Below are 25,620 nucleotides of genomic sequence, written 5' to 3'. Positions count from 1 at the left end.
TTTATGTATGTTTTTAGAAGTTAGCATAAAAGATATATTTTAGTATATTTTTAGAAATTAGCATATAAGATATATTCTGAGTATATACTTTTAAACCAATAACTGCTCTCATACAGATAATGTAGATTTAAGAACACAGTGAACATGAGTTGAACAAAATGATAATACATTATGAAATATACTTAGGAAGATTAATGATCACCTACATTAGAATCCAGCATGAAAGAGTTTGCAGTAAATAGAACATAGTGAGTTTTAATTTTTATTCTAGTTTCCATTCTTTTCTTTATCACGAAAACACAAAATAAAACAACCACAAATATTTACAACAGTAAAAACAAAGCAACTTATTGCCTGAGACTTGTAATGTCAGCTAATCTGCCACAATCCTGCCCAACGGACATTTCTATCAATATGAGCTTGAGGAAGAGAAAAACTGGAAAGATTGCCTCTAACTTCAGTCTTGTGCTGTGATTAAACACTGCTAGGAGCTTTACCTTGACCTATAAGTTCTCTCCTCAGATACCAAAGTCTATTGCAAGACTGTTTCCTTGAGCTCTTATTTCCTAACGATGCCATTTGTACTTCCTGGTGAGAATATTATTAAAATAGTCCCCAGTGTTATTATTCTCTTGTGCCCAGCCAAATGCACGTGCACCTCTGGTAAGGGCACTTTTCCTCTGGAGCACAGCCATCTCACGTGTCCAGAAGGTCTGAGGTATAAGAACTTTTTTATTAATATCTACTTCAAATGTTATCTTCCTTATCTTCAGGCTATTTCCATGTCTACATGGGAGATTTAGAATCATTTCCTTCCTCCATTACATTTTGTTCCTTGAAGGTATTTTATAATCAAAGTACATGTTCTTCTTTCTTTCTGAGGTTTCCTTGTTTCAGGCAAAAAGTATTAAGTCTCTCTAGTCCAATCCTCTGGATCTTGTGTTATGCCACTTGTCTCTTGAATAGTCTCAGCGTGGAGATAAAAAAGGGGCATGATCGTCTGTGTTAGGAACCTAGGAGTAAACCAGAATGGTTGTAGTATTCCTCTTCTGATCCTATATTCAATTGTTAAATGTCCTCTAATGTTTGAATAAAGAAATTTAGGAACCTAGATGCTACAGCAAATATTACAAAGAATAGATCATTGAAATTCTATGTATGTGATTTAAACCTTCCTATAAAAATAACCAAATCACTACCTCTTTGACTTCTAGCAGCTGTCATTATAAATCTTCATTTTTTCTGTTATAGAATACAACAGGGACCATAAATGTCTTGCAACTCATGCGTTAGCCAAGAAAGACCTTTCATTTTTCTTCCTTTCTTTTACTACTTATGCTTTTATTTACTCTTCTTCAGAGTCTACATTTCTGTTTGTATTAGTGTCATCACATTTTGAAGTTCTAGTATTTAAACTTTAATACCTCTTGCAAATATATTTGAGTCATAAAAATTCAATTAGCATATCATTATTAAAGAAGAAAAAGTAGAAAGGGGAAAAGTAAGTTTTAGTATGTTAGTTTAGATTATAGACTTTGTTAAAGTATATAATTGGTAGTAATATTTAAGGATGATTTAATTAATTATTAATTTTTCAATGATCCATAAGTTTAGTTTTCCTTTATTCTGACACATTTGATTTTTTAAAAAGTAACTATTTCCAGAAAGATTTGTCCTTAGGTATAGACAATATTATTCTAAAATTTTATGGAAAACCAAACAAATGAGAATAGCTAGAACAATTTTGAAAACAAAAAATCAGGTGGGAAGAATCACAAGGTTAAGACTTCTTAGATAGCTACAATAATCAAGACAGTTTATTATTATAAGAACAGACACAAAGATCAAGGGATAAAATAGAGAAATCAGGAATAGAGCCACACATATACATCCAACTGATTTTTGACAAAAGTCCAAAAGAAATTCAATAGGGCAGTTTGACATCCAAAGGCAAAAAAACAATGAAGCTCAGTCTAAACTTCTCACCTTATATAAAAATTCACTAGAAGTGACCATGGACTTAAATGCAAAACTATACAACTTTTAGGAAAAAATAGGGGAAATTTGCTGGGATCTAGAGCTAGGCAAAGAGTTCATAGACCTGACTCCAAAAGCACAATTCCTTAAAGGAAAAATCAACAAATCAGAATTCATCAAAATTAAGAACATTTGCTCTGCAAAAGACTCTTTTAAGAGGATGAAAAGACAAGCTACAGAGTGGGAAGAACATTTGTAAATATCTCGAACAAAGGACTATTATGTAGAATACATAAAGTACTCTCAAAACTCAACAAACAAAAAATTCAAGAATCCAATTAGAAAATGGAAAAAAGACATGAAGAACCCTGTCACCCAGAAGAGTCTACAGATAGACACACTCAACGCCATTTCTAGGAGGAAAATGCAAGTTAAAACCACAATAAAGGTGTCACCACATACCCATCAGAATGGCTAACGTAAAAAATAGTGACAATATCAAATCTAACAAAGATGAAGAGAAACTGGATGATGTATATATTGGTAGTAAGAATATAAAGTGTTATAGCTACTCTGGAAAGCAGTTTGGTAATTTCTTCAAAACCTAAACACACAAAGACCATACTAGCCCCTGATTACCCTCTTGGGCATTATCTCAGAGAAATAGAAACCATGTTCACATGAAAAATGGAATGCTAATCTCAGCAGGTTATTTGTAATAACCCCAAACTGGAAACCACCCAGATACTCTTCAACAAACAGTGGATTGCCCATACAATGGAATACTACCCAACAATAAAAAGGAATGAACTACTGATAACACTCAACAATATCCAGAGCATTATTCTGAGTTTAAAAAGGCAATTCTAGAAGGCGACACACTGCACAATCCCATTTATGTAGCATTCTTGAAATGACAAAATTATAGAAAAGGACAAGAGATTACTGGTTGCCTGTAGTGAAGGAGGGAGCGTGTGTGAGGGAAGGAGGGGAGATAGGGCCCCGTGAGGGAGCCTTGTGTAGATGGAAGCCTTCGTTATCTCGACTGTGTCCAGATCAAGATTCTGGTTGAGACAGTGAGATACAGTTTTGCACAATGTTGTCATTGATGGAAATGGTGGGGAATGATCCATATCATCTCTCAGTACTATTTCTTACAACTCCATGTGACTCTACAGTTATCTCAAAATAGGGAAGGTAAGAGGGAGGGTAGGAGGGGGAGGGCTGGGGTTACGCGTGTGGCACACCTCTTGGGGGTGGAACACACTTATAAGAGGGACTTTACCTAACACATGCAAACAGTGTAACCTAATTCTTTGTACCTTCAATGAACCTGAACAATTAAAAAAAGAGAGAGGGAGAAAGAAAAGTTTAATTAAAATGTTGTGTCAGTAAATTGTAAAGATAAAAACCCATTGAAATGAGAGTAAGGCCTGCAAGATGTTTACTTTCCCTCTGGGTTTCCCACCGCCAGGTTTGCGAGGAGCGATCGCATTTGCCTTGGCTATTCGGAACACTGAATCTGAGCCCAAACAGATGATGTTTACCACCACGCTGCTCCTCGTGTTCTTCACTGTCTGGGTATTTGGAGGAGGAACGACCCCCATGCTGACTTGGCTTCGGATCAGGTGAGTGGCCCTGTTAAGCAAAAGCCATCTCTGCAAGTCATAGTTGTAATGTTCCATTTCTGATATTCTGATGTAGTCAGCAGTACAAGGGCGGGTCTGTACCCTAACTTCCCCTGGACTCAAGTTGACCTTCACTCACAAGGTAAAATGATATGACCCAGCACCAAACGAATGGACTTTTTCAAGAGTCTTAGAGGTCTTAAGATGTCTATTTACAGTCTGTCTCTAGAAATGAATTTATTCATTTATCCATTCTTTCATTCAGCAGTATTTATTCAATACATTGTAATATGCCATGGATCTTGTGACACAGATCTTGTCCTCCAGCTCACAGTCTCATAGGATTGATAATAGGAAAAGTTGTAATACCAAGGAGAAGGTAAATTTGCTTTGTTTTTAATTCTTTGCAGCACTTACAATAGAAACAGGGACAGAGGGAATGCTTAAACATATGTGGTTAGTGAGCCATGTGCTTAGCCAGAGGGATGCCATAGACACAAGTTAGATATTTTTTTACAGGAAAAGGGGGTCAAGGCTTCAGTCAGAGACCTTGCAGGGAGCAATGTCTAGATGATGACTGTTGTGAACCTGAGGTGCGGAGGGAGCAGAAGACAGATGAACATGGATGGCTGGTGCCAACTGCAACATGGAGAAATCTACTTTAGGATGTTGTTGTCCTTAAACATTCCTGTGACCTGAGTCCTCATTTTCACACCCCAGAAAGTAACAACTTTACGCAAATCACAATGTATTTCTCAAATCCACACCTCTCAGTGCTCACACTGTCCCTCCCTGGGTGGTCCCCACCCATTCTCTGTAAAACAAATTCACACCTGATGGGAAAAGATCCATCTGACTGGAAAATAATTCCCAAGAAGAGTCTTACAGACAAGGACTCTGGTATTCTAACCCCTCGTATGTGCCTGGTACCTAGTATGTGCCGGCACATAATAGGATTGAATAAATAATTCATAAAAATTAAATAAGCACAACCACAAATATAAATGCTTTTGTTAAGCATTTACTGATAATTTTCCATTCATTTGACAAAGAAGTAGCAGAAGCAGGTCTCACAAGTTTAGCATAAGAAAGCTTATGCTTAACTCAGGCCAAGTGGCTATGTATTAAACCAAATTCAAGGGGGGAAAGGGCCTCTTGAAGTACTGTGAATATTGCTAAACACATAAAAGGGCTTTGACTAAAGGTGAATGGAGAGTGCTTTGAGATGCTCGTTGAATTATTTTCTAAGCATATAAATGTGACTTGCAATTTCTTTCACAGTGGTAGTTACCTGTAGGCTCCTATGGATGAGTACACTTATTGCATTAAACTCTATAGCACTAAGTCTCCTGTGAACTGTTAGTAAGACAGCGATGTGTTCAGGTGTCTGGAAAATAAAATTCAGTAGGTGGATCCATGCATGGAAAAATGAGGGCTTGGAGAGCAAAACTTAGATGATGCCAATCCCCACAAGGTAACAGTATTGCATACACGTCAGGCAAGTTAGAATGTTCAGAACATAATGTAGTGCTCTCAACATTTTCTTAAAGTAATCAAATATAATTTGTTTTCTACTGTTTCTTCTTTTACCCTGAAGAAATTGTCCCCAAATCAGTAACACGTTTCATACTAGATTGTTTATCCAACACTTCTGTAAGTATTTTACAAAGGCATCTGTTAACTTCAAATAGGTATCCTAACTTATGTAGCCTCTTGGTATCAAATTCAGCAGGGAGACAGAAGTATGATAGTGGGGCTTTTGGCAGGTTAGGACAATTATCATAGGACAGGGCCTAACAAGGAAGGACAGTGATGTCAACCACAGCATCCAAGGTTGAGGTGCTTGAAGGTCAGCCCAGGCCAGTGTTATTATGGGCTGCTGGGAGCACTGGCTAGGGTCGCCAGGTCATGGAGATGCCCCAGTGGGAATTGGTTCCAGATGGCCTAAGTGATGCAGTGTCAACTTGGACACCAGCCAGGACAGGAAATGAGAATGATAGGAATGTGATGCGCTTAGAGAAAGGAGCTGACAGGCCTCCTATCTAGTGGGCAAGTGACCATCTCGGCTAAGAACTAGAGTATAAAGCTGAAAGGAGGGCAGAAACCTAGTCAGCAGTCTCTCACCAGAGATCCATTCACAAGGAAACTAAAGGACAACAACTGAAGTACAAAGAGACGTGAGTGCCCAGGAAGTTAACCCAGGCAGACAGGGTACAGGGCAACAAGAATACGTTAAGACCAGGGGCTCCCAAACCTGAGTGAGCATCACAACCTCCTGGAGGCCTCATTGAAACCCAGATTGCTGGGTCTCAGCCAGAGTTCCTGATCCAATAGGTCCAGGTCAAGACTTGAGAATTTGCATTTCCACCACATTCAGGAAATGCTGGTGCTGTTGGTCCCAGGGCCATACTTGGAAAACTGCTGGTTTAGACTTTCTATTCCCTAGTGGGGATTGGGTTACTATTAAATACTGTCAGATTTGACTGGGGCCTCTGAGGCCAGGCACACCTATGTGGGCAGTGTTGATTCCTTAGTACCTGTACTAAAGGGAGGGAGGGGCTCACTTAAGGAGGAAGGGGCACTGTGCATTGATCAATGGGAAGGAAATAAGCCCTACTAAGCTTTAAAGAGCAGAGCATTACAAACACACACACAAGTACATGACATTAGTTTGGTTCAACTATGTTATAGTGATAACCACCCTATGTTCTGCTTCCCTGTCATGGTTTATAATGTTATCAAAGAAATTCTTCATCATAGATTCTTAAGCCCATAGTTGCCTATCACTTACTTAGACTATATTTAGCAAGGCTTTGCTTGTTTACAGAGTAACATTTTATTAACCAACTTTCATGTCAGACTCTTCCCATAAATAACAAAAAATACATAAATTAGATTTTTTAATAAAATGACATAAATGAGGAAATCCAAGAGATAGGAATGCAAATGTGATTTTGAATGAACCCAAACATCTTCATGTAGAATATGATTTGTTTATACACGTTACATGGCATTCCCCTCTTGAGTCTATACTTTTTCTCTTAAATTATTAGATGTGTTCTGAGTTGGTTTTTGTAATCCCTATGAAATTTGCCAGTTAGCCACAAATTCCCACAGTAGGATGCAAATAAAATGTTTCATATAAGGTAAAAATTAACAGTTTAATATGAATTGCAATTTGATGGAAATGACTTTAAAATAGCAATAATCCTATATTTGGGTTATGCAAAATAACATTTACATGTGGAACAAATTCTCCATTAATTAAGTGTTGTTTTCTCCTAAGTACTATTCAAATTTCTTGTCTAGGCCAGGAGTGGTGGCTCACGCCTGTAATCCTAGCACTCTGAGCGGCTGAGACAGGTGGATTGCCCAAGTTCAGGAGTTAGAGTCAAGCCTGAGCAAAAGCAAGACCCCATTACTACTAGAAATAGAAAAAGCTAGCTGGGCATTGTGGCAGGTGCCTATAGTTCCAGCTTCTCAAGAGGCTGAGGCAAGAGGATCACTTAAGCCCAGGAGTTTGAGGTTACTGTGAGCAATGATGCCATGGCACTCTACCCAGGGTGACAGAGCGAGACTCTGTCTCAAAAACAAACAAACAAAAACAAATTTCTTCTCCTGGAGCTGTTTAATTTTCTTTTAAAAAATAGTAATAAATGTAGCACTTGAAATAAATCACACCTTTGTTTCATAAAATACTAGAGAAAAAGACTATTCCAGCATTATTTTAGAGGATTCCATATAAAAGAAAATAGAATAGTTTCTTGATTAGAATCCAGATCACCTCCCTTCTGGAGAATACATTAATACTGGTGGTGAGAAAAACCCAACTAGAATTGCTGTTAGCCGGGAAACAAAAAGGATCAAAGGTGCCAGGCTTTGCACTTCAGAAGGCAGTAAACAGGATCGTCAACCAAATGATCACAAATACTTACAGTTAATCATCAAAGACCAGCAAGGCAGAGCTCTATGGCAGTGGCACCAGATAATTAGCATACGGATAATAACCTGCCTCCTTGGTTAAGGATAGGGTACCACAAGGAGCTAACAAACTTTTGACAAAAACATCACATGAGGATGAAGCCCACAATGCAAACCTCTCCTGGGCTTCCCAAGATAAGAATGTTGGACCCATCTCTTCAAAATATCTGAGCTACAGTGTGAAAAGTCTTAAATACCAGAATTATAAAACACTTGTCTCCCAGATGGCATTAGAAAGTGCCTGCAATGAGATGACCACTATAGTTTCCAAATTTGGGCCTCTAAACACTGTTAATAATAATAGCCAACTCGTTTTTTTTAATTTAGTTTTGAATTAAATCATAACTGTATACATTTATGGTATACAATATGGTGATATGATATACAATGTGGAATGCTTAAATCAAACTGATTAACATAACCATCACCTCACTTATTTTTTGTGGTTTTTAAGGCATTTATAATTTACTCCTAGTTATTTGAAATATACGCTTGCATTATTCATATTAGGTGATACCCCACCAAATGCCCTACCTCCTCCCACCAATCACCTATCCCCACCCCCTCCTCTCCCTTCCACGTTGTTAGACTGTATTTGTGTTTTATCATTCATATGAAAGTGTGTTTATATACTGGTCTCATAATAGTATTGAGTATATAGGATACTTTTTTTCCATTCTTGAAATACTTTACTATGAAGAATATGTTCCAACTCCCTTCAGGTAAACATAAAAATGTAAAGACTACATGTTTTTATGGCTGCATAGTATTCCATGGTATACATATACCACAATTTGTTGATCCATTCATGGGTTGATGGGCATTTGGGTTGCTTCCACAACTTGGCAATGATGAATTGAGCTGCAACAAACATTCTGGTGCAAATGTCTTTGTTGAAAAATGATTTTTTTTTTCATCTGGGTAGATACCTAGTAATGGAATTGTGGGATCAAATGAAAGGTCCACTTTTAGTTCCTTGAGAATTCTCCATACTTCTTTCCAAACAAGCAGTATTAGTTTGCAATCCCACCAGCAGCATAGAGGTGTTTCCTTTTCTCCACATCCATGACAACATCTGTAGTTTGGGGAATTTGTGCTGTGGGCTAATCTTACTGGAGTTAGGTGATATCTCAAAGTGGTTTTGATTTGTATTTCTCTGATGATTAAAGACGATGAGTATTTTTTCATGTGTTTGTTGGCCATTCACATTTCATCTTCAGAGAAGTTTCTGTTCAAGTCCCTTTCCCACAAAGAAATGGGGTTGTTTGTTCCTTTCTTATTTATTAATTTGAGTTCTCTGTAGATTCTAGTTATCAGACCTTTGTCAGAATCATAACATGCAAAAATATCCCATTCTGGAGGCTTTCTGTTTGCTCTACTTGCGGTGCCCTTATCTGTGCAGAAGCTATTTGGCTTAATCAGTTCCCAGTAACATATTTTTGGTGTTGCTTCAACTGCTGGGGGCGGGGGGACAGTCTTCCTCATAAAATATTTTCCCAGGCTGATATCTTCAAGCATTTTTCTCTGCACTCTCTTCTAATATTTAAATTTTTTATCCAGGGAGAATCAATTTTTTTAGTGGTGAGAGATGTGGTCCAGTTTCAGTCTTCTACAGGTCACTAGCCAGTTCTCCCAGCACCATTTTTTAAATAGGGAGTCTTTTCCCCAAGGCATATTTTTGTTAGGCTTATCAAAGATCAAATGACAATATGTGGCTGGGTTCATTTCTAGATTCTCTATTCTATTCCATATTATCTACATCTCTATTCTCTATTCTATGCCATATTTACATCTCTCTTCCATAAATCTACATCTCTATTTTTATACCAGGCTGTTTTGACCACTATAGATTTGTAGTATAACCTGAAGTCTGGTAGCGTGATGCCTCCTGATTTGTTTCTATTTATAAGTAATGTATTGGCTATTAAAGATTTTTTCCGATTCCATATAAAATGAAGTACTATTTTTTTTTTCAAGTTCTATAAAGTATGACATTGGTGCTTTGATGAGGATTGGATTCAATCTGTAGATTGCTTTGGGTGGTATGGACATTTTAACAATGTTGATTCTTCCCAACCATGACCATGGTATTTTTTTTCCATTTGTTAACATCTTCTGCTCTTCCTTTTCTCAGGATTTCATAGTTCTCTTTATAGAGATCTTTCACATCCTTTGTTAGATAAATTTCCAGGTATTTCATCTTCTTTGGCACTACTGTAAAAGGAATAGAGTCTTTGATCATATTTTCAGCATGACTCTTGTTGGTATATACCCACTGGCTAAAAGTTTTAAAATAACAGCCATCATAGGAATACAGAAAGATATGAGAGAATTGTCTTTAGTGATATTTTAAAATCTTAAATATTGACAGCATTAAATATAACTGCTCATACACAGATTTCCTTAATTAATGAGGTGGGGGAATATCAATTTAATAGACATATATTTAAGTTTTGTTAATATTAAACCATGTTCTGTTTGGTTTCCTTTCTAGCATCCAAAGTTTCATGGAGGTTTAACAATTTGTTTCATTGATGTGTTAATGAAATAAATTAGCACATACACTCCAGAATTAGACTCTCTGGGTCCCAGTCTTGCCTTCCTATCTTGCCAGCTGTGGGACCTTGAGGAATAAATTCAATCTCTCAATGCCTCAATTTTTTAATCTGTAAAATTGGAATAATAATAATAATACCTTCCTCCTTAGAATGTTATAAAAATTAAATATTGCATGTGTAAAGAATTTAAGGCACACAGTAAGTACTCAGCAAATATTGCTATAACAATAACCAAAGGATACCTATGAGCCTTTTCTTATATAAATGCTCTTTTAATTGCTCCTCCCCACATATATAAAGTATTATCAATTAATTATATTTGTAAAAGGAGCCTCATATAGAAAATAGAATGTCTCCGAGGAGTTTAGTTCATTTTGTGTAGTAACTAGATTCATCAATCTTACAAGCAATTCCAATACCAGCATTCAAAATGATAAGCCTCTTTAAAAATACTCACATAAAGAATTTTATTTATCCCATAGCTCAAGAAAAATTCTTCCTAAAACATGCTTCTATGTCCTTCTTAGCATAATAATCTTTGCTTAGGGACTTTTCGGATATTTAATTTATATCATTTTATCAAACTGTATTGATTTTATTACTTCATATTGATTTGATATCAGTTTGTATATTTTGTATCAATATGTGTCAATCTACAGACCTGAGAATATGCTCTCTTATGAAACATAAAAAAACAATTTACTGATTTGTATGTAGACATATACTTTATATTCCCTATTCACTACTACCTTTTAAAATTATGTGCTTTTTTTAAAGGTTTTTCTATATTTCATAAATCCAAGTATTTATTGCTCAAATCAATCTAGTTTGACATATTACAATAGAGATACTGGATAACTATATTGTTGACCTAAAAATACTCTACATTTATAACAAGTGTTACGAATTCACAGCTCCTAAATTTTCTTATAATGCCATCTGGGTTCTTTAATACCCAATTTCTTTCTATATACAGAATCTTCCCAGTTTCAGAGATAACAGTCTTTATCTCCACAACTCCCAGCTATCCTCCACCAGTCATGTTCTTATTTATCTTCCCTGAGCATGCTCTTGAGAACATCAATATCAATAAGCTTCGCTCATTTACTAAGTTTACCAAACAATGGACATTCTGTCCTATTGAAGAGAATTTATTCACCCATTATCAAAAAGTAGGACCCAATATAGTGCCCTTGCTTTAACTGATACATATATCTGCACTTTAGGTAACAGCTGAAGTCTAGAGGGGGAGTGATTTGTTTTTAATGCAGTAGATGGAACTTGTTACTCAAGAGGCTGTGGAGAGGGTTCCAGTTCTGGGCAAGACAGAGCAACCATACTCACCTCCCTTGCAAACTGCAATTAAAAGCCCTAGACAGAATGCACATAGCAGTTATATGAAGACTCTATAGGGTAAATGAAATGATTGAAGACAGATTGGACTAGTGAACCAGAATTCAGAGTACCATTAAACACATGGTGAGTTTCCATGTGTTTTACTTTTTTCTGTCTGGAATCTCTTGGCCTAGACTCAAAGGCAATTTAGAGACTAAAATTGTTCAACAAGGAAGAAAGAAAAAAAATTATAAGATAATTTTTTTGGTTCCAGAACAAGGAAAAAGGACCTTTGTGGGTCAGAAAAGTAGACAACTATCTTGGACTGGGGGTTATTTTTTTCATTCTCTCCTGCTCTAATCCAAAGCAATCATGAGGGAGTAGGGCAGACAATGGCAGCAACAGTTGGGCAGACACCTAAAATTCCAAACAGAACTTTGGTCCTGAGACCACGGGAGAGAATTCTCATTGCTTGCTTTTTTTTCTCTCTTGGAAGCAAATGCAATATCATAGGAAAATGATAGAAAATATGCCACAGTGTAGGGACACTAAAGCCCTGGTATTTTAACCAGAGGATGAGAAAGGGGGCATTTGGGAAGCTAGAAAATGTGGAGAAGATGATGGAGAGAAAGGAGCTCCAGGATGTGATCTATAAAGTTGTCTGTAAATTTTTTAGCTTAGTCTCAAACTGTGTCTGCATAGAGACATGGGCTTTGAGAAAGGAACTACAAGGTAAGGCATTACGCAGGTCTCAGACTGGGCACTAGGTGGCACATGCTCGGGAAAGATGTGAAGAGCAGGGCAAGGACACTAAAAGTAAATGGGTAAAAAAAGGCAGGTAGGGGGTGGAGCCTGTGGTTCAGTGAGTATGGCGCCGGCCCCATATACCAAGAGTGGCGGGTTCAAACCCAGCCCCGGCTGAACTGCAACCAAAAAATAGCCGGGCGTTGTGGCGGGCGCCTGTAATCCCAGCTGCTTGGGAGGCTGAGGCAGGAGAATCGCGGAAGCCCAAGAGCTAGAGGTTGCTGTGAGTCCTGTGACATCATGGCACTCTACTGAAGGCGGTAAGGTGAGACTCTGTCTCTACAAAAAAAAAAAAAATTAAAAAAAAAAAAAAGGCAGGTAGGAATTTGCATTCTGAACCTAACTTGTTTGATGCCTGATAAAACATTCTCCCTAAAACATATGTCACTTAACATTCGAGACCCAGACACCTAAGATAATATTCAAATTTTTCAGAATTAGTCCAAAATTATTCAGCATCTAAAGAACCAGGAAAATAATCATATCTCACAATATGCCAACCACAAGATGACACAAGTATTGGAGTTAACGGACCGAGACTCTAAGCAGCTATTATAGCCATGCCCCAAGAAGTAAAACCAATGACAATGGACATAGATGGAAAAAAAAAAAAAATTAAAAAACCAGTAGAGATATACAAAATACGAAAAAGAAATAAGTTAAAATTTTAGAATTAAAAGTGCAATAACCAAAATAAAATATTCAAATAACTTAACAGCAAAATGAAGGGTAACAAATGGAATATTCAGTGAACCTAAAGATAGATTCTGAGAAATTATCCAATCTGTACAAAAGGATGAGATTTTTTACCAGCAGACATGCTCTTTCAGCAGGCTCTTTTTAAAAAAAGTCAAAGAAATTTATGCAGATCATTGGAAAATGATATTAGAGGGAATCTCAGAATAACGGCAATGAAGGAAAAGCAATAGGAACAGTGAATATATGTTTAATATAATAGATTGTTTTTCTTTTCTTAAGATCTTTAAAATATATATGCTCGTATAGATTACAGTTTTTAACATTGTCTTATGAGATTTTCAAAAAGGGGTGTGGGTATGCTTGTAAGTTTTCTACATTCCAATTGAAGTAGTAAACTATTCAAAATAGACTGTGAAAAAAAAATAGACTGTGAAAAGTTATATATTTACATTGTAATTTCTAAATTAACCACTAAGCACATAAACAATGAGATAGTCAAAAAATCCCATCTACAAATGAAAATGAAAAACTATTATATTTAATGTATGTTTATCATAGACAACATATTAGTAATTAAGTCTCATTTTTATCCTTTTTGATAAAATCTACAAAAACCTATACATAGCTAATATCATATTTCATGGTGAAAGACCAAATTCTTTCTTGCCAACATTAGGAACAAGACAAGCATGTCCACTCTCACCATTCCTGTTGAACTTCATACTAGTAATCCTAGCCAGCGAGATAAAACAAAATAAATAAATAAAATACATACAGATGAGAAAGGAAGAAATACAAGTGCTCAATTTGAAGGCTATAGAAATTTTTACATAGAACCAAGAAATCTGCAGAAAAACTTCTAGAAATAAGTTGAGTTTATAAGGTTAACACTCAAAAATCAAGTGTGTATCTATCTACTAGGAATGAACAATTGGAAACAGAAATTAATAAAAGCAATATCACTTAAAATAGCACCAAAGTAAGTTGAATACTTGGGAATACATCTAACAAACCACAATCAAAATACTAATAATAAAAAAAAAAAAAGGAAGACCTAAATATATGGAGAGGCATACTGTGTTTATGAATTGAAAGATTAAGATATAAATTCTCTCTCAATTTATCCATAGATTTCATGCAATTCTAATCAAAATCCCAGCAGGACATTTTGTAGATACAGACAAACCAATTTTTAAATTTAGAAAGAAATGCAAAGTAACTAAAATAGCTAAACCAACTTTGAAAAAGTAAAGTTGGAAAACTCAGACTGTTTGGTGTTAAGACTTAGCTATAAAGCTGCAGTAACCAAGAAAAGTGATATTGGCAAGGGGATAGATTAACTAAACAGAAGAAAGAGTCCAGAAATAGACCCACATGAATATGGCCTAGTGATTTTTATACATGTTCAAAGATAATTCAGTGGAGTAGGGACAATGTTTTTAAAAAATGGGATTGGAACCATTGACTATCTGTAGTAAGCAGAATTCTTTTTCTCTTTACTCATTTTCTTTTTCTTTTTATTGTTGGGGATTCATTGAGGGTACAAGAAATCGGTAAGCAGAATTCTAAAATGGCTCTCAGTATTCCCTGCCTTTCTCCCACCCTAGAATACACACCTTAAATAATCCCTGGAACTGCAAATTTGATGGATTTTACTTTTGCGCTTAGATTATCTTAATAGAGCATAGCTGACTTTGAAATAGGGAGATTATCCCATGGAAATGACTTAATCACATGCACCTTTTCACAAAAAGAGAGTTTTCTTCTGGCTAGTCTTCGAAGAGGAAGACATAGATTCAGACAAAGTTGGTGCACGATTGCTGCGCAAAGGTGGAGAGGTCACTGTCGCTACATGGCAGGGAAGGTTGGAAGCTCCAAGAATTGGGCATGATAGCCAGCAAGAAAAAGAGAGCCATAGGCTTACAATCTCAAGGAAAAAAGTAGTTCTGCCAACAAGAATGTCAGCTGAGTGGGGAACTTGTGGCCTTCCAGATCCCCAAGTGCAGTTCCTCAACCAAATCCAAACATTTTAAAAAAGGATTTGTTCTGTAAAATTTGGTTTTAGTCAAAAGGTCACAAGGCCACACTCAAGGATCCAATAGGCCATCTGTGGCCATGCGGCCCCAAGGCTACAGGTCTCTCCTCTACTTCCCTAAGACTTTAGGCAAGAATTTAGCCCAAAGGATACCTTCATCTCAGCCTTGTGATATTCTAGTTAGAAGATTCAGTCATACGGCTATGATGGTGCCACTGCAGTCCAGTCTGGAAAACAAGGACAGTCTGTCTGAAAAAAAAAAAGCACCAAACAAACAGAAAAAGAAAATACAAGCTACAGATTTAGAGAAAAAACATTGCTGATTACTGGTAGGAATGCCAAATAATACAGCCAGTCTATAAATCACTTATAAAGTTAGTGATACAATTATTAATATTGTATGACCCCATTGTCTTAGTATATTTTTTGCTACTATAATAGAACACTGGAGACTGGGTAATTTATCAAACTAGAAATTTATTTTCTCACAGTTCTGGAAGCTGGGAAGTCCAAGATCAAGGCTGACAGGTTCAAGTGTCTGGTAAGGGCTGCTCTCCGCTTCCAAGACTGTACCTGGATGCATTCTCTGGAGGCAACTAAAGCTCTGTCCTCACATAACAGAAAGTGGAGGGACAAAAGGTGCACACTCCCTCCATCAAGACTTTTTATAAGGGAAGCTAATCCCATTCACTTCCCAAAGTCCACACCTTCCAATACTGTGGCGTTGGGGATTAAGTTTCAATATGAAATTTCGAGGAGACAAAAACATTCAAACCATAACACCCAGCATTCTCTGCCCCAGGCATTTACCCTAGAGAGTAGAATGGAGATGGTAACAGCATCTATTTCTGAAGATTAAATGAGAAAATACATCATAAGTCTTAAGCACTGCTTGGCTCTCATTATATGATCCTATTTTAATGTACAGCTTTTATTAGAAATGCTAATGAATATATATGTTATATATAGGAATGCATATATGTATATACACGAATAGTATTTTCAGGATATTTTGAGATACTCATATAGGCTTTTCTCTAATTTATCGACATGATGAAATATATTGATAGATGTCTTGATATTGAATTATCTTTACATCTCAAGATTAACTCTTTTTCCATAAAATTTTGTACCCATAATAATAACTGAGATTAGTCTTAGAGTTTACTTTTTCTTTTGGTGGGGAGGGATCTGTTTTTATTGGGTTTAGGTTATTATGAAGGATACCTATATTTATAACATGAACTAAAGAATTTTCCATTTTTCTTATGTTCTGAAGTAGCATAACATAGAAATGATCTGGTCTTTAAACTTTAGACACAAGTAACTTGTAAAGCTCTCTGGTTCTCTGAATCACTTTTACCAGTAGGTCTTTTATCCCTTTTCCAGCATCTCCTATGGTAATTTGTATGTTCAAATGTAAAATTGTCATGTATAGCTTGAAAATAGCCAAGGACTGGCAATTTCATATGGTTCAGTCTGATAGCAAAATGAATAGTCATATACCCTTAATCTCGTTTTACCCTTTGTTAATAATTTACCCACTTTGCTTTCTTGCCTTTCTCTCATTATTCATAATATGCATATATATTAAGTACATTTATATGTGGGTATTTTTCATCTATTGTTTTATTTTTTGCTGGACCATTTGAATGTAAGAACAGATATTATACACATCTTATCCAAATCCTGAAATGTGCAGCCCTAAGAATAAAGACATTTTCTTAGACAACCAAAATATCATTATGGTATCTCAATGTTTTAAACAATTAACAATATTATTAGTTCATATTCAAATTTCTCCTGTTATTGCAAAAGAAACCATATTTCATAGCCATTTTAAAATTCCGGATCCAATTGAGGTAATGTGTTGCATTTGGTTTTTTCTCTTTAATCAGTTTTTTCCTTTTTGCTTTTTTTTTTTTCCCATGACTTCGGTTTTTAGAAGAAACCAGGTCAGTTATTTCATTTACTGTTCTGTATTCTGGACTTGCTTTTTCCCCTCACTGCATCAATTAATAAATTCTTTTCTCTGCTATATTTTCTGTACACTGAAAATTAGGTCAAGGCTTTAAATGCAGGTTGAACATTTCGGGCAAGAATATTAATCAATGATGTTGCCTCATTAATAATGTCTATTTCAGATCGGTAGGCACTGAAGTAAGGTTGACCCACTACTAGTGGTGCTAAGCAGGTTCATATGGTGACCGTGGTGACCTCTTCTGTAAAGGTATATTTTTACCTTTCTAATTAGTTCTTAATCTGTAAGCCAATAATTGAATGCAACGTAAATATCCTCTCTCCAACAATTTCTACCCATTCTTTTTTGCACCCATTGATAATCATTGCCTGACTCAATTGTTACATTTGGAATGATTTCTCCTTAATAGAATAGTTTTTTTAGAGAGTTTCTTAGTTGCCAAATGATTGCAATTTTTAGTCCCCTTTTTATTAATTTCCAGTGTATTGAATATGAAAACATACAGCCTGTAATAATTATATTTTCTAAAATATAAGACTTTCTTATATTTTTTCTTTTCATGTCTTTTCCACAGACATTAAAAAATGTGTATTTGCTATCTGTAAAAAGAAATTTCTATACGTATGTATTAAATTAAGTTCCTTGATTATGTTACTTAAATTCTCCGTATCGTCCAGCTCCATCCAGGTAAACATAAAAAATGTGAAGTCTCCATCTTTTTATGGCTGCATAGTATTCCATGGTATACACAGTTATGACTTAATAAAGAAAAACATAATAAAAGTTTAAGGAGAAGAAAAAAAAATTCCCCATTATCTTTACCTACATTTTTACTAGAGGCATAAGATTCTGAAATTAAATTGAAAATTAAATTTTCCACGACAATTTTTTGTAATCAAGATCTTAAGTTTCTATAATATAGTATTAATTATATATCAATCATATGTATAAATAATGTTATACATGTGTTTAACTGTGGTATATTATGATAGTTAGGGCATCTTCAAATTTGTCTTTGCAATTATCTGTCTTTGCAATTACCCAATCCTCAAAAATGAAGCTTAAAATGGCCCTATCCTCCTCATACATTCATGCCTCTCTTTTATCCGCTAGTCATGGTAATGTGGACTCCTACAATGAAGAATAAAAGCAACAAAGAAAAGTCACTTTTATAAGCATGAGGCAGTGGGGAGTTCCGCCTCCATTTTATTTTGGTTATCAGTGAGTAGGGAGCTAGTATTCCTTGAAATCAATTCCAATGTTTTAATCAACATTTATTTCCCTATTTCCCTGGGATCCTTAACTTCTCTTCAAAAAATAAGTCACTTTAATATATATGATCTTTTACTTGCCAGTATGCATTGTAAACCTTAATGAAACTGTTTTAGGAAAGTTACTGTGTAAAATCCAGAGTTGCAATAAAACACCCATTTTTACATCTACCCTAAAGATCAATTGCATAGCCAAAATGTAAGATTTTAACTAGAGTTTTTAAAAAGGAGTGCTGAATTCTACCACACTAAGTCTCTTTGAAGAAATTACTTAAGACAGGAAATTGCCCATTCGAGGCAAAATATGCTTTAATGCAGATTGCATCCTACTCTGTACAACTAGCTGTTTTGCAAAAGCACTAGAAGTTTTGAAAGAACAATAGCTCTTCTTTCCTTTTCCTCTTTAAAAAAGCACAAAGAGAAAGAAAAACACTCTTCCCAGTTCCGGACTCGCAGCATGAAGTATAATTGGCCAGTATGGAACTGTACCTGTGTTTGGAGATGATGATTGAAAAGCTTCTTCAACAGTTTGCTTCTTGGTGGCATTGGCTGCCTTCTTTTTCTTATTCTCTACAGGATTCAATTTGAACGTCAAGGGTCACCTCATGTCCCCTCAAGCATCCTCTCTGTCTTCTCCTCAGGTTTGTCTCCACACTAGAAAAACCAACCTGTTCGTTTAGAAGGCCCCACTGCAAGGCATCTGGCTGTGCTGCCTCTGCTGCAGCCTGTCTCTGTGTGAGCTACAGTTTATTCTGATCTAGCCCGCAAAATAATCCCACCTTTTTTTTTTTTTTAATTCACTGTTTTCATGGGTCTATTCAGTTTTATAAAACACTCCTGTCATTTCAACTGGATTCTTACAGGAAAGGTGGAGGTGGTCCCTGTGTGTGTTTGAAGCTCTACTCTCAATTCTATTCTTTATTATCCAATACCGAGCATTTGAACAAATGTTTAATTTTTATGAATATAAAATAATACGTGTCTGTTAGCTAAAATTAGAAAACTTAAACATTATTTAAAAAATAAAATTCTTTCATGCAGAGATAATTACTGTTAACTTTTTCGTACCATTTTCAGAAGTATTTTATAGCAATAAAATAGTGTTTTATAAAACCCGGATATTCTATTATAGTTTAACTTAAAAATATAGCACGATAATTTTCTAATTTTATTAGGTATTCCTTGAAATTGTGTTGCAAAGAACTGAATAACAAAATTATATGACTATACCAAAATTATTTATTTAAATCGATATTAGAACATGGAATTATTTTAGGGTAGACTTTTACAAATGATGCTGTGATTATTATTCACAGTATCATTTACAAAACATATAAATATTTGTGTGTCTCTGATTACTTTTTTAGGACAGATTCCTAACAATGGGATTAGGGAGTCCAAGGGTAGAATATTTTTTAAAGCTCAAAATTTATTTTGCCAAATTGCTTTCCAGTAGGGTTGGGTGAATTTAAATACCAGCAATGTAATCTATTCTTCCCCTGTCGATTTTCCAATCTGTTTCTTATTAGTTCAGGATTACTACATACGCTTGAGGATGCCTAACAGTTTTCTAAAACTTTGTCGTAGTTCCAGAAGCTCATTTCTTCCAGATCTTTGGGAAGACAGTCCTTTTTCCTCATTTACTAGAACATCTTGATAAGCTGTGTGCTAATTTTCTTGTCTTTGCTAGTATTTGAATACAGAGAAATCCTTCCAGACTCAGTATCTGGTAGCAGGCAGGTGTATGGATTCCCCCTGGCTCTCCTCAATGCCCATCTGGTTGTTTATCACACTGCTTTCTTGGAGCTGCTGCAAGTCAGTTTGCAACATTTATAACCCAGGCCCCAGGGTCCAGCAAACACTCATCTTCAGGGCTGAGCTCTATGTGCGTGGGACACACCTCTGGCCAACACAGCATGCTCGACTCCTGCTAGCTCCACCCTTGGCCACCCCTTCACTCCTGGGACACATGCACCTCCCCCCTTATAAATGCCAACCTCCATCCCCCATAGCTTCCTTCATTCATTCACACATTCAACAAATATTTACTGCCCTTCTGCTGTATGCCAGCCAATAAACAAAGCACAGAATACAAGAAGAGACCAAAGTCCCCGCCTTTGTGTAGCTGACATTAGGCCAGAACTTTCACCCTGCACTCCTGCACTATGACTTTTGGCTGTAGGCATTTTGGTTAATACAAACACAAGTTCTCCAACTTAGGACAGATGGTGGGGCTATGAACAAAATATGTTTCTGCTGACAAGCAAGAATGTCCTATCTAGGGGTGTCCAACCTGTGGCCGATGAGCCACATGAAGATTATTTGAGGACTGTTTTGCTTATTTATATTGTGAGATATTAACCTTTTCTTGTGCTCATCAGCTTATGTTAGTGTTTGTGCACTTAATACATGGCCCAAGGAAACTCTTTTTCTCCCAATGTATGGCAGGGAAAAAAAAAAGTTGGACACCCCTGTGTCTATTCCATGAAGTGAAATAGGAATGGACCACTAGTTGCTTTATTTTAAGTAACCTGGTCAGCTCTGATTATTGAAAACTCATAGGAGATTCTAACACTAGCTTGTTCATTATTGGGGGTTTTCAACAGTAATGAAGTAATTTGCTTTTTCTAGGCCTTGAAAAGGATTTTAATAAAAAGTTAGCAGGGCACCATTAGGGACTATGAACTGGAAACCATTTCAGACAGAAGTCATGCAAGGCATTTACAAACCACGATTTGCCCTATTTTATTTTTTCAAGGTAAACTTTGAGGTAGTGGTTTTCAGAGAGAGAATTATTCTTTTGAACTATAGGAGTAAATGTACTTTGTAAAGTTAATGATGTTTTGATATATATATGTATATACTTTTTTAGTTTTACTTAATAGTTCTGCCTCCATTCCTCACCACAAACACTTTGCTAGGATTTTTTTTTTCAGGGGACACCAAGGTGAAATGGAAATCTGGCTTGTGCTTATGTCTTTGTAATTAATTTCTCATTGGGTTGTGCAACGTGTCCCACAGCTTCCAATGTATGCTATAAAAATAAATAACAATAGTATAATTTTAGCTTTCTCCAACTGCATTTGCCGCAGATGGGACTTGAGGGAATAAGGCGGTAGTTTCAAGTATTTGGCACGTGTCACACAGAAGGAGAAAGCAGATGTTTGGTGATGGTGGCATTTACCACGTGTCTCTGGGATCAGCTCGGTCATACATATCCCCCTCTTCCATACCTGCACCCCTCACTCCTAACCTGAAGTGACAAGGGGGGCATGGGAATGTGAGTACGTGAATGTGCTCTCAACAGAGCTGTTGACTCACAGTGTCTACAGATCCTCTCTCTCTCTCTCTCTCTCTCTCTCTCTCTCTCTTTTGACCCTGGTCAGACAGTGGCCTCATCATTCCACCAAATCTGTTCTGTTAAGTCTCGACACTTTCTTCAGTGTTGCTAAATCCAATGATCAAACCTCATTTTGCAACTTTATTGGATTATCAACAATTTTTAACACGATCTAGCCTCCTTTTACTAGAAACACTTTTTTCATGTGAGTCCTCGGGCACATTCCACCTAATTTTCCTGCTACCTCTCTGGCTCCTTCTTGGCTAGTGTATGAGTCAGTATTTGCTGCGGGAACAATTAACCCTAATATCTCAATGGTTGTCAACCTCAGAGGTATGTTTCTTGTTCAAGGAATATAAAGGCTTGAGGTCAGCTTCAGGTCTGCACTGTCTCTACTGGGTCCATCTGAGCTCAATTCAGCCTGACTCCATCGGGGACTCTGTGGCATCTGATTTCTAACATTCTGAGATCCAGGCTATAGGAGCAGCCCCAGGTGAAGGATGCTGTTCTCCTATGGAAGAGAAAAAGAGCGAAAGGGCTAAAACTCCCCAAAATCTCTAATAGCCTGTGCCTGGACATGATGTGTATCATATCTACTCACAGTCCATTGGCCAAAGTGGTCCCATCTCCTGTATGAAAGAGGTAACACAGATGCTTATGTATCTCATGGGCGTAAGATGCTTACCATGTGACACCAAGTCTGATGGACTGACAGACCCAGTGGCAGACCAGCCTCCTGACTCACACGTGAGAGAAGGGGTCAGAAGGTGGCTGACGCAGTCTCCATCAGCAGAGTGAGAGCCGCGGTTTGGGAAGCTGCTGCACGAGAATGCGTCTGGGGAATTTCCTGTTGACCGATGTGCACTGTGTGATGGAGACAGCCTACATGGAGCTGCCTTAGACCCTGCCCTAGAATGTCACCTGGAGTGATGAGAAAAGCACAGCAGGAGAAAGCTGGGGCTACACAGTCAGATGTTCCAGGGCCAACAGAGGGATGGATGGAACACACAAGGCACGTCAGGGAACTGAAGGTTGGAGATCCTGGGGGTGGATAGGCCTCTGAACAGTGCTCACAAATGCCCACGCAAACCAGCTTCCAACATCCACCATAACCCAAGGGAAATACGCCACAGTCACACGCCAAACGAAACCTTCCCTGCCCATTTACTTCTTCTGCTTCCTCTGTCCCCGGCCTCGGAGAGGCCAAGATAGCAAGTGGGAGGTTGGCAGAGGGGCAGGAGGATAATTAGCCCGCCCTGGGGGAGAGCTGAGCAGGTGGGGAACTCACTCTGAATGACTCTGGTGTTAACATACTACATGTGACTGAAAATAGTCAATACTAAACTGAAACTATTTCTGCTATTATGAGTGACCAGAGAACTTAAAAAAAAAAAAGACTTAGAGTAATAAAAAGTCATAGGACTTAGCTTCTGAGCTGAAGAAGGTCAGTGTGCCTGTGTATTAAAGGAGAGGGGAACAAGATGAAATTGGGGTTTTTTGCATTCTGTGAGCCAAATTTGTTTCACGTGGCCTGGGCCCCTGTGCCAGTACCTGATCTTGTCACCTCTCCCTGGGCCTTGTGGTAGTGAGCAGTTGCATCGCAACCTCATGGAAACATGTAAATGTACCAACTTCATTTACATCTTTGACCATAAGAATATGGGAGGCTAGAACCTTAGTTTACAATTGCCTGGCCCCACATTTGACCCTGTTTATACAGAGGAAATCTAGGCATCTGGCCAAGTCAGACCAAAAGAATTTCATGGCTGGGGTGTTGATCTTCATTTCCTTTTTATTTATAAACGCAGTTGGAGCTAACTCCAAAGTGTTTTTAGGAAGTCAGTAAAAACATTTAGGCGTCACCACTACTGTTTTATGAAATTTCATCTATTGTTTTGACCTTGCCTTGCTTAAATACGGAAATAAAAAGCTTGGTGTGGCTGTGGCGGGGAAGAGGGGTGTTAAGTCATTCCACCACCTAATTCAAGTCGGGAAACGCCAAGCCAACAGTCAATTTCCTACTTTATTAAACCTAGGAATGCAATCAAGTGTGTGACTAAGGGTAACATGACTCAGGGTAAGAATTGGGTCTATGGGATTTATTTCCTGGCCAAAAGAACTACAATTCAATTCAACTACAACTAGAGTTAAGAGGAAAATATATACTTTTGCCTTCATTAGAGCTATTGTTGTTTTTAAAAACTTACTGAGAACATAAGATCAAATTAAAATGTGATAGCATGAATTCTAGTTATTGGAAATAACTTCATGTCTGCCCTTGGACATCACACGTCTGTCCTCATACTTGAAGCAGAGACTAGTGCTCATTAGCGCTCAATACCAGGCAAATAAAAAAAAAATGCTCATTAAGACACAGGGGTGACTAATGTGATCCCTCACCTGCACATTCATTTGTTTATCTAGTTCTTCATTTTTTTAAAATGGTACCCTTTGCAGAAGTACCTTAGGGTACAAGCAGCACATTAAAACAGTAATTAAAATAGATAAAACATTACAAAGCAGCAATTAAAGAAGCAGCAAATGAGGTTATGTATTAAAAGACTATTATGCTGAAATCCTTAAAAAAAACAAAAACTGTTCACCTCACGAGTAGAGCAAGGAACACAAGGGCCTCTGTTGTGGCTTTGAATAATCCTAAGTGGAAAACATGGTGCTACAAACGATCTTAGATGTTGCCTCTCAAATGTCATTTTCCACACCCACCCCTGGCCCCACTCTGTTCCCCTTAGGGGTAGCGTGTTTTGTACTATACCTTAATGTGCCTCTTTCACCAGCAAAGCTAAAAGCCTCTTTCTTTCCCAGCGGCTGTAAATGGAATCCTTAGTCATATTTTACATGCCATAAATGTCAGTTGATCATGCTCAAGTACTAGAAACAATCAAAAGGCCGTAACCTCAGAGAACGTTCTTCCAATTTAGTAGGAAAATCCTTGTCATTCATTCCCACCTCCTACCCTCCCTGGGCCCCACGGACTGACACAGTGTCCATGCACAACCTCATGTCTCCTCTCGTCCTCTTGCTGGCCCAAGCCAGCCCCTGTTAGTCTCTAACTGACCTCACCAATCCCACTTCACCTTTTAGTGTTAGTAAAGCCAATGTTAACATGTGGCTTTAAAGTTAGAATTTGCATAGGTAGCAAGGAATTTACAAAAGCCGATTGCTTTTGTAATTGCATGCTGTACTTGTTCAGTTTTTAAGTATGTGAGAATTTGGTGAGCATTCTGAACCAGGGAGCTGAAAATGTCCTTTCTGTTTTATTGACACGGAGTCATGTCTCCACCAAGATGTTGCTCTGTAACAAGACACTGAGTCCTTTCAGAAGCTGTGCTACAGAAGGCCCATTTTGTTTGCATAACATGGTCGCTTCAGGTCCATTTTCATCTCTGTTGATCTTGCAGGGTGCAGTCCCACCTGCTTTAGCAGCCCCTCCCACTGCAGTAAGGCCAGACCAGGCAGGGTACCCCACACCCACAGCACCCCACCCCACCCCGGCCTTTGCACCTGTTGTTCTTCCTATCTGTAACAACCTTTCCCTTTTGGCTAGAAACTTTTTCCATTCCAGCTCAATTTATAGGGAGTTAAGCATTGCCTTCTCTGTGCCTTCTCCAGATATTGACTACTCCTCAATGTAATTATCTGTTTACTATTAGACTCCATTAGCCTGTGGACTTGTAAAGAAGGGACTGGCCCCGTTTGTTTTGGGGGCCCCAACAAGGGTCATGGAATACTATTAAGTTTAGGGGATAAAGAGCATTGGCCCTGGATTTAGAACTAGAATGGGATCCTAGTTTCACTGCTTCCCAGCTGAGTGAAACTCAATGACCTCATCTGTAACATAGGAGTGACATGATGGTGCCCTCAGGCATTCCCTCTTTTACTCATTTATTCAACAAATACTTATCAACTGCCTGCTATAGTTAGGTGATTCTTTAGGCTCCAGGGCGATAGCGGACAGAACAGACCAAGATCCCATTTTCCTAGAGCTTACTT

The 25,620-nt window shown here is 37.4% G+C and overlaps 1 protein-coding gene across 3 annotated transcripts in view; it reads left to right on the top strand.

Moving 5' to 3' along the window:
• Positions 1-25,620, top strand: part of SLC9A9 (solute carrier family 9 member A9) — a 678,779-nt gene that overhangs the window by 440,246 nt on the left and 212,913 nt on the right. For all 3 annotated transcript variants that reach the window (XM_053599744.1, XM_053599745.1, XM_053599746.1), the window contains exon 12: positions 3,452-3,605. In XM_053599744.1, the coding sequence (XP_053455719.1) occupies positions 3,452-3,605 (154 nt within the window). The remainder of the gene's footprint in view (positions 1-3,451; positions 3,606-25,620) is intronic.

The sequence above is a fragment of the Nycticebus coucang genome, chromosome 8 (genome assembly GCF_027406575.1).
Source record: "Nycticebus coucang isolate mNycCou1 chromosome 8, mNycCou1.pri, whole genome shotgun sequence".
Classification (NCBI taxonomy): Eukaryota; Metazoa; Chordata; class Mammalia; order Primates; family Lorisidae; genus Nycticebus; species Nycticebus coucang.
This window is presented reverse-complemented; position numbering and strand designations above follow the sequence as displayed.